This window comes from Periplaneta americana, chromosome 10, assembly GCF_040183065.1.
Source record: "Periplaneta americana isolate PAMFEO1 chromosome 10, P.americana_PAMFEO1_priV1, whole genome shotgun sequence".
NCBI classification, from domain to species: domain Eukaryota; kingdom Metazoa; phylum Arthropoda; class Insecta; order Blattodea; family Blattidae; genus Periplaneta; species Periplaneta americana.
Genome location: NC_091126.1, coordinates 13,646,760 through 13,664,570, shown reverse-complemented (window position 1 = coordinate 13,664,570; position 17,811 = coordinate 13,646,760). Strand labels below are relative to the sequence as shown.

General features: G+C 35.5%; 1 protein-coding gene across 3 annotated transcripts in view; it reads left to right on the top strand.

The window, feature by feature from the left end:
* Klp68D (kinesin-like protein 68D) overlaps positions 1–17,113 on the top strand; it is a 45,463-nt gene extending 28,350 nt beyond the window's left edge. For 2 of the 3 annotated variants that reach the window (XM_069836911.1, XM_069836912.1), the window contains exon 13: positions 12,392–17,113. In XM_069836911.1, coding sequence (XP_069693012.1) covers positions 12,392–12,889 — 498 coding nt within the window. In that variant the 3' untranslated portion in view covers positions 12,890–17,113. Of the gene's footprint in view, positions 1–5,876; positions 6,104–12,391 lie in introns of all 3 variants that reach the window. The other variant, XM_069836913.1, reaches the window with a different exon arrangement.
* Positions 17,114–17,811: the final 698 nt, after the last annotated feature.

The window sequence follows — 17,811 nt, the reverse complement described above, 5'->3', positions numbered from 1 at the left end:
ACCCTTCAGACATAAATCACTTGCGAGTTAAGATGAAATATTATTTTTGATGTGAAAATTACGTTGTTCGTATGTGTAATACTTGCCTTTATTTCGATTAAATATTGCGAAATTTTTGTACATTCATTTATGCATGATTCAATAATTTTCAGTTGCACCGCACGGATATTTAGATATGTTGAAATTATAGGTTATGTTTACTGTCCCAGTTGCCCCTTTCTGTCTAATTTTAGTGGCCTCCAATGCCCTGCCATTCATATGGAAATATTATAGGTTATGTTTACTATATCTTATATTCCTAAATTCGCAATTATACATTATAATTAAGCATAATGTCATGTATGATACTCCGCACATTCAATTTGTCTGTATTTTAATACTACAATTGAGTATTGAATTATTGTATTTATCTACTACCTAAGAGACGAAGTAACAATCGTACGTACACTAATTTCATAGGAGTGGTATGATACATTTTCTGTCTTTATTAAGGAAGGTAGATGTGCTATATTAAATCACAATATAAATTCTTTTTTATTAAACCTCAAAATAGCTTCCATTCTAAACTTAAAATGTTGATGCGAAAAGATTATGTTAACATGTAAAATTCTCTTCACATTAAAATAACACAGTTTTGTAATTATTTCTGCAACATATTATGCAACAAGAAGTAAAGGGAACTTATGGACACATTACACTAAATAAAACTTAGCTATGATACGCAATAAAGTTATAATATAATAATTCACTGAGCTCCATACACTGAAATAGAAAACCCGAACATATACAGACGTGGACAAATTATTAGCAAAATTGGAAATTTTTAGTATATATTTTTACAAAACATGATTCTTCAATTTAGACTACAGTTGACATCTTTGCGTATTTCCAAATTATTAGAAAAATTGAAGATTTGTATTGTATATTTTTACAAAATTTGACTCTTCAATTTAGACTACAATTGATATTTTTGCATATTTACAAATTATTAGCAAAAGTGAAGATTTTTTTCTATATTTTTACAAAATTCGATTCTTCAATTTGGACTACAGGTGACATTTTGGATATGTCCAAATTATTAGCAAAACTGAATATTTATATTATATATATTTTTACAACATTTGACTCTTCACTTTAAACTGCAGTTGAAATTTTTACATATTTACAAATTATTAGCAAAATTGAAGATTTTATTATATATCTTTTACAAAATTTGACTCTTCAATTTAGAATAGCCTACATTTTTGCATATTTATATCTACTGTAACTGTAGAAATATGCCAAATTTTCAACTGTAGTCTAAATTGAAAAGTCAAATTTTGTAAATGGAATTATCATAAAAATCGTCAATTTTGTTAATAATTTGTCCACGTCTGTATTACGGCCTGGTCTAGATCGAAAAGGCATTGACTGTGCCGTATTTCGCATTGTTGTGAAAAGTTGTGTAAACTGTGAAATGTTCGTTATCGGTTGTAATAACTGTAAATGGCTAAAATACAATAATTTGAATAATAATATGGGACAAGGAGACGTTTGTAGCACTATAAATTCTAAGAAAAAGGGGTCAGAGTTATCCTTCTTCCGAAAGATCCAGGAAGATGAGTTTATAAAATAAAATATGCACTTTATGAAAATAAACCTTATGTATTTCGTATTTCAATAGTGGAAGGAAGGTGTTAATTTTTCAAAAGAACACGATATCAAAAGTACAATACATTTTATCGTCTGCTAGGGAAAGAGCCTGTGATGAGGCAATAGTAGTGATCCTGGTGGCTAGCAGCTATCTATGGATGCATATTTCAACTGTCTATGTTTGCATATTTAGTAAGTATTGAGCTTCGCAACTGTATATATTAAACTGTGATATAACCTTAAATGTCAATGATGATGTAATTTAGTACCTCTAGTGATCACTGTTCTGCTTTATGCTGGATCTGAAATCTTCCAAATTATGTTTCACTTGTTGGCTAGTGTAATAGAATTTTGTTGCTTCGTTTATTGCCCAGAATGTTGGAACATCACTCATTTTACTTATTTCATTTCCACAATCATCGTCGTCATTACTTTCATTACGTGTACACTGATGTAAATTGACATTAATTTCATTTTCATCATTGTACTTAGTTGTAATAGAATCATATCACACAATACTGAAGATGTGCTCACATTTCTGAAAGAATGCCCCATTTCATTTGTAGTGACTTAAAAAAATACTTTACTTTGTGTGTCACATTACCTAAACACTTTCTGTTCCTTTTGTAATTAAGTTTGGAGTTCCTATATTCAGCCCCACTTAATCTCTTTCGCATCCTAACTTAATGATTAATAACTTAAGGCTGTTATAATGTAGCTATCACAGCCACCTACCTTTAAGCACATCACAACCTATGTATTATCATTCCAACATATTAGTTTTCATGAATGATGGCATGAAATAAGTGTTTGGAAAATGGAAAGTTAAACAACAGTGAAATGAGTCTGAAATTACTGTAAGTTACAGTAATTCACTGTAATGTGACACGATATCAACAATGGAAGAAGTAAAATATTGAACATAAATGAATTCGTTGCTTAAAAGCTCAATAATTACTATTGTATAACCAAACAGACTTTTTAAATTTGCATGTATTCAACCAGTAAGTTGCCAATATTAGTAGCAGGTTTTATTTTGCTTTGAAAGAACATGAGCTGTTATGTAACAATTAAGTAACTTACAAACTTTAATAGTGACACATGTGTGACAGTAGATTCTTGACTTGTACATTATAATCAGAAAACCGTACTTTGTTACATATTAGTTAATTTTTAGTTATTTTTTTGGATGTATATAAATGTAAAATTGATGTCATTGCGCAAGTATACTAAATTTCTCAAATTTTCACAGCTCGAGTACAGTATAACTTCCCCCCCCCCTTTCCCCAAGACTTGCCGCCCTGGGCCATGCTCATGTTGACCCATGTGTAAATATAATGCTAGTTGCAATAAAATGAAGGACTTCAAATGTTAGGCAACGAAAAATTTTTCAATTTTAAATTGTATGTTCCTTGCCCTCCTAGATCCATTATATCAAAATAGTCAGTGTATTTCAATCAGTTTCAAATTTCAGTTTATTTTGCATGTAGTCACTGAGTAACAATTCATCCAAGTGTGGTATTTGGTGGTTAACCCTTTGTTTCTTTGCATTTGCACAAATGAATGTCAAATATTTGCGTGCTTTCAATAATATTTGTCATTATTTTACATTCAATTTCAGTACTACCTCACTCATTGTGTATCAGTTATATCAATTATAATTAATTTTTAATTTAATGAAGTTACAGTTTATTATACACAGCAAGTTCGTTTATGTAATAATGTGTTTCATCATCACCATCATCATAAACTTTCCCATTTTAGACCCCTTAGTCTGTGACGGCAACCTAAGGAAGATGGCCTTGATCCTTCCACCAAGAGGTTGGTCTTCCCCCAGCTCATGTGTCTTGTTAAATACGATAAAAAAATTGTAATCCTCTGTTTATAATATCCAACTTCATATGTACAAATGCTCAAACTAACTCATATAAGATGAAAACTGCTCTCAATACTTTAGTAATCATTTATGAAGACTGAATCCCCAAAGTCCATGCCAGCCGCGTGACTTACAACATTACAGGGGCGTATGCAGAATTTTGTCAATGGGGGTCATTATTAAAATTGTTTACAATTTACATTATTCGTTATTAAAACTTTATGTATTATTATTATTATTATTATTATTATTATGAGCTAAGTTATTATGGGGATGTGAAACTAGTTCCGGGAAGAATGTTCGTGACAACATTGTTATGCTGAGACTGCGAAGAAACATTTGCCAATGTGAAATTTTCACTAACCTTGCGAGAATCACTACAGGAGTTCTAGCTAAATATTGTAAAATTGAGCTTTGCAGTTGTTTACACATATCAAAGAACCCGGAATCATAATGTGAAGTTTATATTAGAAATATGAACTGTCAAATGCACAAAACGTTAAATGACATTTCACAATAAAGTTACAACTCAAACTAAGGAATGGGTGAATACTACTGTTAAAATGAGTTTAAAATCGACAATGCACAATATTTAACATCTGCACTGCAGAACTGTCAAAACAGTCTTTTCAATATATTTCACAACAATTAAATTTCATATTGTGTCAGCTTCATTTTATTACAAGGTCGGTACTAGATGGTAGGTCTCTCTATAATAAAGATAGCATTGTTATAATTCGAACATGCCACAGCATCAAACACAGGGATTAGACAAAAACATATTACGGCGAACGCCAGTAGGGGAAGTTATCCCCACCCTCGCCGCTCGGCACCTCGCTCGCCTGCTCTCTCTCTCTACTGTCTCTCTCTCTACTATCTGTCCCGCTTCGATGGATCACTGCCTACCGCAATGTAATACGCATTAGACAACTGTCCACAACCACAATGCAATACACATTAGACAACTGTCCACAACCACAATGCAATACGTATTAGACAACTGTCCACAACATGTACTGACACAACACAATGTAATGTGGTTTTCATTAAACAACACTCACGTCCTCGAAATAACACAATAGTCTTTTTTTCCCACAGGTTGAACACTCGTAATGACTAGCAAGTAGGCCATGCTCCTCACAGTACCTTACCGTATCTGCCTTCAAATTCTCCCTGGACATTTTCAGGAAGCAGTACACGTCTTCGGTACGGCTCTTCACTACACGTGGTTCCGTCTGTACACGAAGCTGGACACGGACACAATGAAGCTCCGTTAACACTTATGCCACCCCCGTAGTCAACCCCTACCAAGCGACATTCACAAGCCCACCAGTTTCTACCCACGCTATTCGGTCATTTTCCCTTCTACCCCTAACTCGCCTCGGTAGCCGAGAGGTCTAAAGCGTGAACAAAAAGCGTGCATTTAAGTTTAGTTACGAACTTTCTCGGATCGAATCTCCCCTCCTGCGAAGTCGTAAGAAAAAAAAAGAGAGAGACATGAAGCTAGGAACAGAGAAGGAGAGGCTGGAGAGAGAGAGAGACTGACAGGACGAAGTTCCTCTTTTGCTTCGTAGAAGTCGTTACTCTTTTTGTTCCACTTTCCTACACTAGATGTCACCCCACCCTAAACCCCTATTTCCACTCTTTCCCGCTAGGGTGTGTGGTGAGCTTGTAGGGGAAAAGTGGAAAGGGGACGTGGGCGGAGCTTTGCATTCGCCGTATTACGTTTTTCCCAGGGATTATACTGAAGGAAGGGTTATACCTTATGTCGATGCAGATTTTGTTACTCTGACAGTGAAAAATTAGAGAAGGTGAAACTATTATGGATAAAAAGGAACACAAATCTAAATCTGTTATTTTTTCAAAAAGTTCAAGAGAGGGTTCAAAGCCAATAAACCCCCTCCTTGCATACGCCCCTGTAAATGCTCGAGATTGTGCAAATATAAATGGCCCAAGAGAAATGTACTGGTGCATAATCAGACAAAGCAATGATTAGTAAAATTTCAACAATAATTGAACTTACTGACGTTAATCAGTAAATGACAGATATGTTGATAGTCCAAGGTGGTGATAATGGAAGATACACTATACTGTTCTACATAAAGAAAGAACAGCCATTCATAGACATAGTTGATCTTCATTTAGGTGAACTATTCTTCAACATATTAATTACGTGTCTAAAGTTTAATCTATATAAATCATTGGTTGCATGGGTGAAACTGAGAGAACAAATAATTTATCCAGTAGTGGAATATTAAGTTCAGGTTAGATCAATAATATCTCCCCCCCCCCCCAACTCCAATTTTAGTTGTATTAATGAAAAGCTTGTAAGTATACATTTTTAGGCCATAGTTCAATTTGTTAACAGAGCGAAAACGTGCTTAACATTGAACTGGATCCTCACATGCGCACCACATCAGATTATCAGGGACCATTGGTAGCTCCCAAGATACAGGCTGTGCTGGAAGAAGCCCTCAGAGATGATGGCGTGATTGACGTCGATGCTGCACCTTTAAGCATCAGTAGCACTGCCAAAAGCAGAACTGCTCGCAAGGAAAAGGATAAAGACAAGCATTCCAAAACTAGTAAAACCAGGTAGGTTGTAGTCCAGGTTGTATATGATCTTATGTTTTTGCAGTATGGCATAAACACATGAAAAATATAGTTATTAAATTATTGCATGTCATTAACTGGAATTTTTTAGAAATAATTGTGGTGTTGAGTGTTAAGCATATCTTCCAGGTGATGGGTGCAGGTGTGGAATGGGAATTTGAAAATAAACCAATTCAGAATAGAGATACACGTGTATATACTGGGTGTTCATTTCAAAGTGTGTCATGACTTCACTGTTGTTGGGTCACCGATTTGAAGCGAGTTTCAGCTTATATGTCAGAGAAGTTGCCTATTATTTAAGGCGTTCTTCAATCTGAACTTGAGAACGTGTACGGTATAACTTGAACGTCGTAGCAACAGATGGCGGTCTGTACGGTCTGTGTGCTACAATAACCTCTTTCGAACTGTGTTTTGCGCTGGCAAGTCGTATGCAGGGTATTTGTTATCATTGGTTGTGTACGGCAACATTCCGCAACACAAATCAAATGCTCCGTGTCCATGTTGACCGTCGAAGTTAATGTCAACAAATACGTAAGTAATCGTCTTAACCCTCTCCCCATATCCTGACAGTATGTATTTCCAAACAGTTCACATTCCTGCCACCACCGGCGTTACCATACGTATCGGTACGTACTCTTCAGAATGAACGCCGTACTTGCTAGGCAACTTCTCTGCCTCACAGGTTATACACCTCTGCGGAAGTGGAGGAAGATTGAATTCTCTAGGCTCACTGGCTAGCCACATGACGGCATACAGCGAGCCATGACACATTTTGAAGTGAACACCCAGTATAGGGTGATTCACGAGGACTTACTGTCACTTATGGAGCTTATTTCCGAAGACATTCTGAGCATATAAACATGTGTCCTGTTCTCAATATTTTCAGAGTTACACTAATTTGAAGTTGTGAGTAAAATACCTTTTTTCTTTCGTTTTAAGGGTAAAAGAATATTACAAATAGAGAATGAACTGTTCAGAAGTATCATTTCTTTAATTGGCTAGTGTTTTGAAGTTAAAAATGTGTCGTTAATTGTTTTGTACATATTTTGTTTTTCAGTTTTTAACTAAAAATTACATCATTCTTACGCACTTATCATAACAATCGTTATAAATCATAAGACTTTAGGAACTTAATTCTTTACAGTTTAATTCTGGATCCTAATGTACAGTCTTAAAGAATTTACAAGAGTGCGAGTGATTTGTAATAATTGTTGTGATAACTGCGTAAGAAAAATATAATTTTGTAGTTAAAAATCGAAAAAAAAAAAATTATGTACGCAGCAACTATGGAATTCACGACAAATTTTTAGCTCCAGAATACTAGCTAATTAAAGAAATGATACTCCTGAATAGTTCATTCTCTATTTGTAATATTCTTTTACCCTTAAACTAAAGAAAAAAGGTATTTTACTATCAACTTCAAATTAGTGTTATTCTGAAAATATTGAGAATATGACCCATGTTTATATGACTTTTTTGCTCAAAATGTCTTTGGAAATATGCTCCGTAAGTGGCGGTAACTCCTCGTGAATCACTATGTATATTATAGGAATGACAGTAATGACAAATTTGACAGTGACAATAGTGACAGAGTACCTGATGTGAATTTCAGTTTCGCTGCATGAAAGTCAGTCCATGTACAGCTCAGAAATTTAGACTGAAATTCAGAGATCTTGACACACTCTTGGGAATATATGAAAAGTCCTCCCAAGAGAAATTATACTACAGTAACTTGATGAATGGTAACTTTGAGTTACTGAATGAAGTAAATGTTAGCAACTTGAATTGTTCATTAGACGTTTACATGTGCTTTGATAATGCTATGCCAGGGTTTGTTTAGCTAGAAATTTCATCCCCAATGATCATCTCCAGTGCTCCTAAGAGAAATACATAAACCATATTTTAATTAATACACTAGAACTTTGTTATAGCGACCTCATTTTGTGCAACACCTCACCTATAACGTCAAATATTCTGTTGTCCCAACTAATTCCCCATAAGATATATGCTTTTCTACCTTGCTGATTACAACAAACGTATATGCGTCTACCTCGCATGTAACATCATTTTCAACCTCAGTTTATAATACAATTTTCTAAGAACCAAAATAATTTGGGAAATATTTTATTTTGAGAAAAAATTTGCTGAAATCTGGCAAATCCTTTACTGTTCCCTTCTATCATAAACCTCTGGAATGCAGGCAGAGTCCTCATCCCATTGTAACCTGCCCGAATTCATGCGGTATTAATGGTACCTGCATGCGGTCAATTTCGACAGGAAGATTTCACTAAGTACGCGCATTTTAACGCAGTATGACCGCTAAAAGAAGTGAGTGACACTTTAGGAGCCATTAGAATTGTGAACATTTCTATAAAGCTAGAGGAGGGGAGTATGAAGCTAGGAGAAAGAGCAGTGAAATTGCAACTGAAATAATGAACATAGAATATAATTTAGAAAGTGTATATTGGTCAAGTAGGAGACAACAAAGTAAAATGATTGCTTCACTCCTAAGTAAAGAAGTTTGGTGAGTAATGAACAAACTGTTTTAATACAGAATACTGTATTTATAATTGTACATGTATTTTATTGTGTTCATGGTATGCTTAAAAGAGAATACATAAATCTAAAATAAGCCTAATTATGTTTATTATTTTCAATTTTCCACCTCACTAGACTGATAATATGAGTCTCGGTTACTACGACACTCGTTTATAACAACATAATTTTCAAGGTCCCTTGGATGTCGTTATAACCAAGTTCTACTGTATTAACATTAACATATAAGTTGCATGCCCATTCTCATTTAAACTCATTTACTTCCTTTAGAAGTAATTATTATCTATTTTGAAACAATCCATAATTTATCCTCTTCTTCGTGTCTCCTAAGAAATGTTGGAAGATTGCTTTTACTCTGGTTCAGATTAATTTAGTTCCCTGAAAGAAGCAGATACGAACTCTTGGGATATGTTTCCTTTACTTTGAAATCTAATTTCAAACAATTAAAATTCTCTGACCAATTTCCCAGACTTCATTTCTGTACCATATACATATATCATTGTTGTTCGCTAAAGACCTTGCTTGTAAATATTTATTGACTGATTCGTAAATACAGTAAAATACCAGTACAGTAGAACGTCTCTTTTTCATGGTAATGAAGGGGGTGAACTGAACGCTTATTAGAAAAAATGGAATAATTCGTACCATGAATGATTGCCATCAATTAAGCATATAATAGAGTTTCGTACATAATTTAAAGTTCCTGCTTTGCTGCAACTATAGTGAGGATCACGTAAGAGTAGTTCCTAAAAGGCTAATTTGGCCGTCTCTTCTGTGTTGCCAACTAATATCAGATATCATCAAAGTGGGTAAAATCACAATGATACGTACTGAAATAATAATAACAATAATAATAATATAGTGTTAATGACAATGTCTTGCTTATTTACCACATCTCATCTTTAAGTTGCGAGGTGTTTCCTAAATGATTCAATAATTTCATTTATGAAATAGTATATTTTCTTCCTGGACTTCTCGCATATTATTTGGTAATTAGGATTAGTATGATCTAATATTACAATTTATTTTGTCAGGCAACATGAAATTTATTGCATTGACGAAAGAGTTTACGATCTTGAAACCTAACCTATAAATGTATTTACTTGCATTTTTCACCAGTTTGCTTTACTGTAAACCGAAATCATTGCTGCCAACATAACAGTTAGAAAATAACTGCCAGTTGTAGTATTTGTCAGTACCCGAAATTCGAAACTAAGTTTGTAAAAGAAAATTCAACCTGAGAGCTAGAAAATCACTATAATCTACTAGCATATTTAGTAATAGTGGAAAAATGGTTAGGTTTCACCCCACCCTTAGGGTATTAAGTAAGCTGATCCTGACTACTGGCGTCTTCATACTAGACACAACATGTGCAATATTATGCTCGTAATAAGTAACATGCTGGGTAACTTTCGGTGCTGGACCCCGGACTCATTTCACCGGCATTATCACCTTCATTTCATTCAGACGCTAAATAACCTAGATGTTGATACAGCGTCGTAAAATAACCCAATAAAATAAATAAATAAAAATAAAAATAAGTAACAAACACAATGAAGTACAGTAATATATAGCACTTTATCCTTGTTTTCTGTTAAGTCGCACACAGTTGTAACACCAATCTCTTATTCTGATGTGACATGTACTACAGTTTCTCTTTTCCAAAACCGCTCAATTATTTGCACATTTTTCTATAATTAGTACAACGAGTTTTCTTTTGATATTCGTGGAAGACATTTTGCATACAAGTGATACAGTATGGTCACTCGAACAGGAAGACAATACTGAATGGTGCACAGGTTTGCAGTTGCAGAATTTCTTGGTGACATTTCTCTGAAAGTAGATTGTGATTAGGTATTTTACGAGTTATCTTCCCTTCCATTCCCTCTTCCTTCTCTTCCACATCAGAATTAGGTGTGAAATTTTTATGGTTGTTACAAACCATTTCGAGATTCTAACAAATGGATGCCCTCAGCATTCCTGGTGTTGAAAGAAATTTCTGAACTTACGTTCCATGTTCCCTGTCTAATCTCTGTGGATAAGGCACGCAGTGAACCAAAATAATGGGTCTCAAGTGCTTCAGAACATTTAATGTCACTGTAAAAAAGGAGAAAAAAGAAAGTAGAGCTCCATAGTGACAATGATTGATCTATACTTGTCACCATGAACAAAGCCTAGTGGTCACACATGGATAGTAAAAGGCATAGATAGAAATAGACCCAACAGTATTGTCAGATTTGTAAGCCTTTATCAGTCTTGCTTTTTAAAGTACCAAGAAAGTAGCTACAAATCTGAATGGTGTGTTCCTTCTTGTATGTAATTTTTTTATATTTTTTTTAGTAAGTTATTATACGACTCTTTATCAACATCTCAAGTTATTTAGCATCTGAATGAGATGAAGGTGATAATGCCGGTGAAATGAGTCCAGGGTCCAGCACCGATAGTTACCCAGCATTTGCTCGTATTGGGTTGAGGGAAAATCTCGGAAAAAAACTCAACCGAGTAACTTTCCCCAACCAGGAATCGAACCCGGGCCACCTGGTTTCGCGGCCAGACGCACTAACCGTTACTCCACAGGTGTGGACTCTTGTATGTAAAAATTCTGTTGCGTTACCTACGATTCTTCTCACACTTGCCTACCTACAAGCTTGAGCTCTGCATTCCTGAGCTTTTGCAGCACCACACAAAGATCAGCTATCATTTGTTTCATTGAAATATCCTTGTATGTTATAGATATGCCAGTCGCCAGTTTATGGAATGCTTGTCTCTTGTGTCAACTTAAATCTAACATTAATATTATGCACCACACAAAAAAAGGCAAAAAACAATTAAATCACCAAGTTTGTAGACATGTGGCAGAGAGTGCTTCATCTCTCGCTAATAGATGGATTTCATTCACTGCAACTACCATAGCATCCACTCTGCCAACCCAATATACAATTCAGTTGTTACAAATTTTCTAGAATATACTTGTTTAATAATTATTCTGGGTGTTCATTTCAAAGTGTGTCATGATGTCACTATTGTGAGTCAGCGATTTGAAGCGAGTTTCAGCTTTTATGTCTATTAATCAAGGCGTTCAATCTGAACTTGAGAACGTGTACAGTATAACTTGAACGTCGTAGCAACAGGTGGCGGTCTGTACGGTCTGTGTGCTACCTTAACCTCTTTCGAACTGTGTTTTGCGCGGCCAAGTCGTACGCAGGGTATTTGTTATCATCGGTTGCGTACGGGAACATTCCACAATACAAATCAAATGCTCCGTGTCCATGTTGACCGTTGAAGTTAATGTTAACAAATACATAAGAAATCTTCTTAACCCTCTCCCCATATCCCGACAGTAAAAAAAAAACCCACCTCAGTACATGTTTCCAAACAGTTTACATTCCTGCCACTACCGGCATTACCGTACATATCAGTAAGTACTCTTCAGAATGAACGCCATACTTGAACGTACTTGCTATGCAACTTCTCTGACACATAGGTAATACACCTCTGCGGAAGTGTAGGAAGATTGAATTCTGTAGCCTCATCGACTAGCCATATGACGGCATACAGCGAGCCATGACACACTTTGAACTGAACACCCAGTAGTGTAATTGTGTAATGGAAAATGAGTGATATTTGCGTTCTTCTGTTTATTGAAATAGGTTTTACACAGGGAAATAATGGGTGTAAACTCAAACAGTCTGCATGTGCCTTTCTTTGTGACAGGGGGAAGAGGATCGTCAGCCAGTGCGGAAGTTCTTCGAGCCATTCCAGTCAACCATCACCCGTGTTCCCAAAAGCACGCGGACTGGTCCCAAAGTAAGTCCTCGTGTGGAGGAGTTACTTGCAAGAAGTCGACCAAAGTCAGTACTGAGGATGGGAACAAACTCCACAGAGTTAGAAAGAATTAGGTTTCCACAGTCAGTTTTCATAGGAAACAACGCGCGTTTGTTGAGGCAAGCACAAAAATCCTCAGTGAACTTAAGTGAAAGAAAGTGCAAGTGTGGGTGTAGTATTCCCGAACCCATGCAGACTGAATACGTTGACTGTGACAATCTCATTCCTTTCATACATTGGGATCCTAGTCAAATTGCAAGCAATGATGATTTTATTGACGCAGATTTCAAGTGTCTCACTGTAATATGCTGTTTAATTTATTTATTTAGGATAGTGTACATTCTGCAAATAGTTATAATAACTGTGATCTCACTTTTTTGCAGCTAATTCGTAGTCATTCGATTAAATTCTTACAGTCGGTCGTTCAGTTATAAGCCACAGAATTAAATTGTACAGAGTTCAGTTGTTGTAGCCACACAATTAAATTGTACAGAGTGGGCCATGAGAATATATTCCAGTTTTCATTCTGTTGGTGTCTGCAGTTGGATTACTGGAATTGAAGAGAAAACATTTCTACAATTCTAGTATTTGTAGTAACAAAGGAAATATAGTCCGTAAAATAGTGCAATATTTAGAAATAAAATAAATGTTTATAGAAATTTATCACATAACTGTAAAGTCTTTCAAATTCTGAGACTACTTCACCTGCATATAGTGATTTACGTACTGGTTCATTGTTGAACCATGTATTTCGAATTTTAATACCCAGAAAATTGCAGTCATATGTAGGTGATGGTTATGGTGCTGAAATATTGCATTACAGACTTTTTCTTCTTCTTACTCTTCTTCTCCAGTGCCGTCAAGCTGGTGGTATTTAAACCATTCTCATTCGGGCATCCCAAAACTGTGCTGTTATATTTTTATTTACTTTGACTGAGGTGGTTCGAATCCATTACAGAGTTTGGCAGTATCCTTAAGGTGCACTAGTCAAAATCTAACATTTTGATTCGATATAAGTGCTTTGCTAGACAGTCCTGCCCTATGTCATACTGTTTCTGTAGTAGAAGGAAGAAAAATAAAGTGCATAAGATTTGCTGATATGACATTGTTAGCAGAAGAGGAGATGATACTAAGGGATATGCTACTGAAGCTAAATGACAGCTGTGAGCAGTATGGAATGAAGATAAATGCAAACAAGACGAAGACCATGGTCATAGGAAGAAAAGTAAAGAAGATAAACTTGCGAATTCTAAATGAGGCAGTAGAGCAAGTGAACAGCTTCAAATACTTGGGGTGTACTATAAGCAGTAACATGAGCTGCTGCCAAGAGGTCAGAGGAGGATAGCAATGGCAAAGGAAGCTTTTAGTAGAAAAAGGAGCATCTTCTGCGGACCTCTGGAAAAAGAACTAAGAAGAGACTAGTGAAGTGCTTCGTATGGATTGTGGCATTGTATGGGGCAGAAACATGGACATTATGACGAAATGAAGAGAAGCAACTAGAAGCATTTGAAGTGTGGATATGGAGAAGGATGGAGCATGTGAAATGGACAGACAGAATAAGAAACGAAGCTGGTTTGGGAAGAGTGGGTGAAGAAAGAATGATGCTGAAACTGATCAATGTGCAATGTTAAAAAAAGTTACGACACAATGCATTTAATGTTGTGTGCCACTGCATGTTTCTTGTTTTATTCACTTTCATACAAAATATTAACTCAGTGTCAATTTGATAATGCAATAATACTACTATGTTCAGAGTGCATATGTATACAACTGAGATCCTTCCAGAAGGATGAGCTGTTTCTCAAAAACGAGATGACTGAAAAGTCTAAAATCACATTCGTTACGTTATATTGTTTAAAATTAAAGGTTTCGTTAAAAGGTTAAGATAATTTGAAACAAAAAATAATTCACCTTTATCTGAGTTAAATACAAAAATTTGTCAAATTAATTTCATTGTTACATTATTCTGATGTTTAGCCTGTATTTGTGTGTTTTGAAGAATACAAAAATGGAATATATTAATTATTATGATGGCCATTTTGGGCGAATGACAAATAGTCAAGTACCTGCCATTACCTAAAATTAATAATAATAATAATTGCCATTTCATTTGAAGCCAGACAATTGTCCAATGAAAAAGATTTAATGCATTTCTAATTCATATACTGTATATGCTAGTCCTGTATTCGACCAAAAAATTGCGATATATTATACAAGAAGCAATTATAATTATCAGAATTAGGCTTTTGAGTATTCCACCATGTCCTGGAACTTGACATTGCCAATGTTTCGCAACTACATACAGGTTCCATCCAGCGGCGGATTTTCAGGGGAGGCAAGGGAGGCCGTGCCTCCCCTAATATTTTACCAGAACGCAATATGGCAGTAATAATTGCAGCTGAATCAAGATCACAGACAAGTTACAGCAAATGACGAACATTTTTCCTTTTATATTAATTTTACTATTCACTATGACTGAGATGTAAGTTACGTAAAGTCGACCACATCCAGTTGGTGATGCCCGCTCGCTGTACTGTAGATAGTATAAATAATTCGTACTGAAAAATAACAGATAGCGCTGTAACCTCTTTAGTCGACATCTAGCAGCCTGCAGTGTCTATGTGAGAGCAGGAGAGAGGAGTCAGCTACATCACACTCTACTCCCCGGTAACCATGACAACAACAGTTCAACCAATAAGATAGCTGGTTAGCGGAGTGTTTAAACTTGACTAGAACGCGCGAGGGGAGCCGATTTGGAGACGTCCTACCCACCGCTGACAAGTGTACTGCTGTACTGCTTATAGTCACGGCTGGTTTAGGCTGTTTTGGGAAGCTCTCTTTCTCTCTTCTTGGTTTTAGAAAATTGAGTCACGTGTTGTTAGTCCTCTCTCCCTGCGTAAAAGTTTTCGTTTATGTTGTTAGATTTTGTCTTGTTTGCGGGTGTTCTTGTTATTTTATTCTTTTGTGTTACGAGATGTATTTATTTATACAGTATTTTAAATATATCGAGAGTTTAGAAACAAATGCAGATTTGTCTCTAGCTTCTTCTAGTAGCAGTTATTCAGTATGTTGTGACCTATTTGATTGGTTTGCGAAGAAAGAGGAATGTCCAGTTAATTTGCTGTAAAATTAGACTATGTAATAGTAATGAGCAAGACCCGGATTTTTAGGTTCGAATCAATTTTGTTGCTATCTCGTTACTCTCGAAATATTGCTTTTCTTGTTCGTTTTATGTAGCAAAGAGTAACATTATTAAATTTAATATGACCTAAAAAGACCTAATTCGTAGGTTAGGACATAAAGTGTCCTAAAGAGAGGCAATCTTTACCAAGCCGTTGTAATAGTATTAACAGTTTACTTACTTACAAATGGCGTTCAAGGAACCCGAAGGTTCATTGCCGCCCTCACATCAGCCCGCCATCGGTCCCTATCCTGTGCAAGATTAATCCATTCCTTTGCTGTGGTCGTGCCAGAGAATCAGTCCTATTCCGAGGCTTATTGTAGGGATTCGTAACAAGCTGTTTTTTTACGGTGATGGGTTGTTAGCCCTTCGCCCAACCCCCAAGCTGGAGGACCACCCCTTATCGGCTGTCCACGACTGCTTATTCATTATATTCACAGATATTGTTTATTTTTATTTTTTCCCCCGTAAAAATCATATAAATTCCTAAACATAAGATTTAAAATCCTAAAACGTAAAATGGAAAACCTAATTTTAATTTCTTAAGATCTATCAATTATGCGCTTGGTAATGAGGTACGTCACAGGCCTTATATTTTTATATTCTCATCATTCACGTCTTCGCCTCCTCAACTTTCAAACCCACCGTCCGCTACTGGTTCCATCATCAGGGCAGATAGGCAAGACTACTGTGTTGGACTGGGCAGTCATCCAGATTAGCCTGGCTTAACAAACCCAACAGAGTAGACGACTCCTCTGCCCTGGTGATGGAACCTGTGTGTGCTTCTGAATCATTGGAAATTTCAAGTTCCAGGACACTGTGAAAACCAAACCCTAATTCTGATCAGTCACTGCGGAAGCCTAAAAACTGATATATTTATTTATTATGCTTGTTGGAGTGAATTACTAGATTTCATAAGGATTATGTAGATTGTATATGGTATTCTCTTCCTCATTTGTTTGTATGTGTGTGTGTGTGTGTGTGTGTGTGTGTGTGTGTGTGTGTGTGTGTGTGTGTGTGTGTGTGTGTGTGTGTGCGTGTGCGTGTGCGTGCGTGGCCAATCAGATATTACACATTCACTTCTATTTGCCAGAAGAGATCATGTGTTTCAAATGTATAAAGTGAAATGTCGAAATGAGTAGTTTAACTTTTGACACTTGGAGCACTTTACTTAATTCATTATCGAGCTTCCAAGAAAGATGTTTAAAATTGTATTCTCAGAGCCCATTCTTGTTAACATTATATTCATAATTTTTTTTATTATTTTCATGTGCTGTTTAATGGTCTTAGCTTTAAAAGGCAGCTTTTATTTATTAGTGAAGTGGCTTATAATTGTGTGCGAGATCATTTAAATTAGTACGTATATAATCATACACAATATGCATTTAAGTTTCGTGTTAAATTTTGTGAAGTAAAAATTATTATTATTATTATTATTATTATTATTATTATTATTATTATTATTATTATTATTACCCCACTGGTATTACTATTTATTGTTGAATATTAAATTATTTGCAATTTGAAACGAGTCAGAGTTGAAGCAACGGACATAACAGCCATGTGATATTATTTATAAGCAACACTTATTCTATAGATTTAAATTGTAACTGTGATCTCAAGTCCTGCAGCTTAATTAAATTAAATATGTCCGTAAGCACATATTATTTTATATGATTACTTGACTTGAGGTACAGAGCATGTTGTGTTCTGCAGAGTCTCATAAATGTATGAATCTCTGAAGTTGTCAGTATAAACGAATCTATATGAATATTTAAACTTCGAATTTCTATTTGATAATTTTCTCTGTGCTTTTCCTGTCATTTGTGTACGACAGTAATGCGTTGTTCCTGAAATAATGGCATTGCTCTTTACTGGAAATAAATTATACTAACTGTTTGCATTTTAAAGTAACTAAGAAATTCTAATGATTGAAGTGTCAAGATTGTCTGAAACATGGTTTGATTCCTTTCCCATTATGTCAGTGTTCAGTAAACGTACAGATTCCTTTCCCATTATGTCAGTGTTCAGTAAACGTACATGCTTTCACAGAGACTTTTGTTATGAAGAATTGTGTTCCTTTCTAAAATTGTTGTATAATTAAACGTGCATCCATAGGTTAAACCGA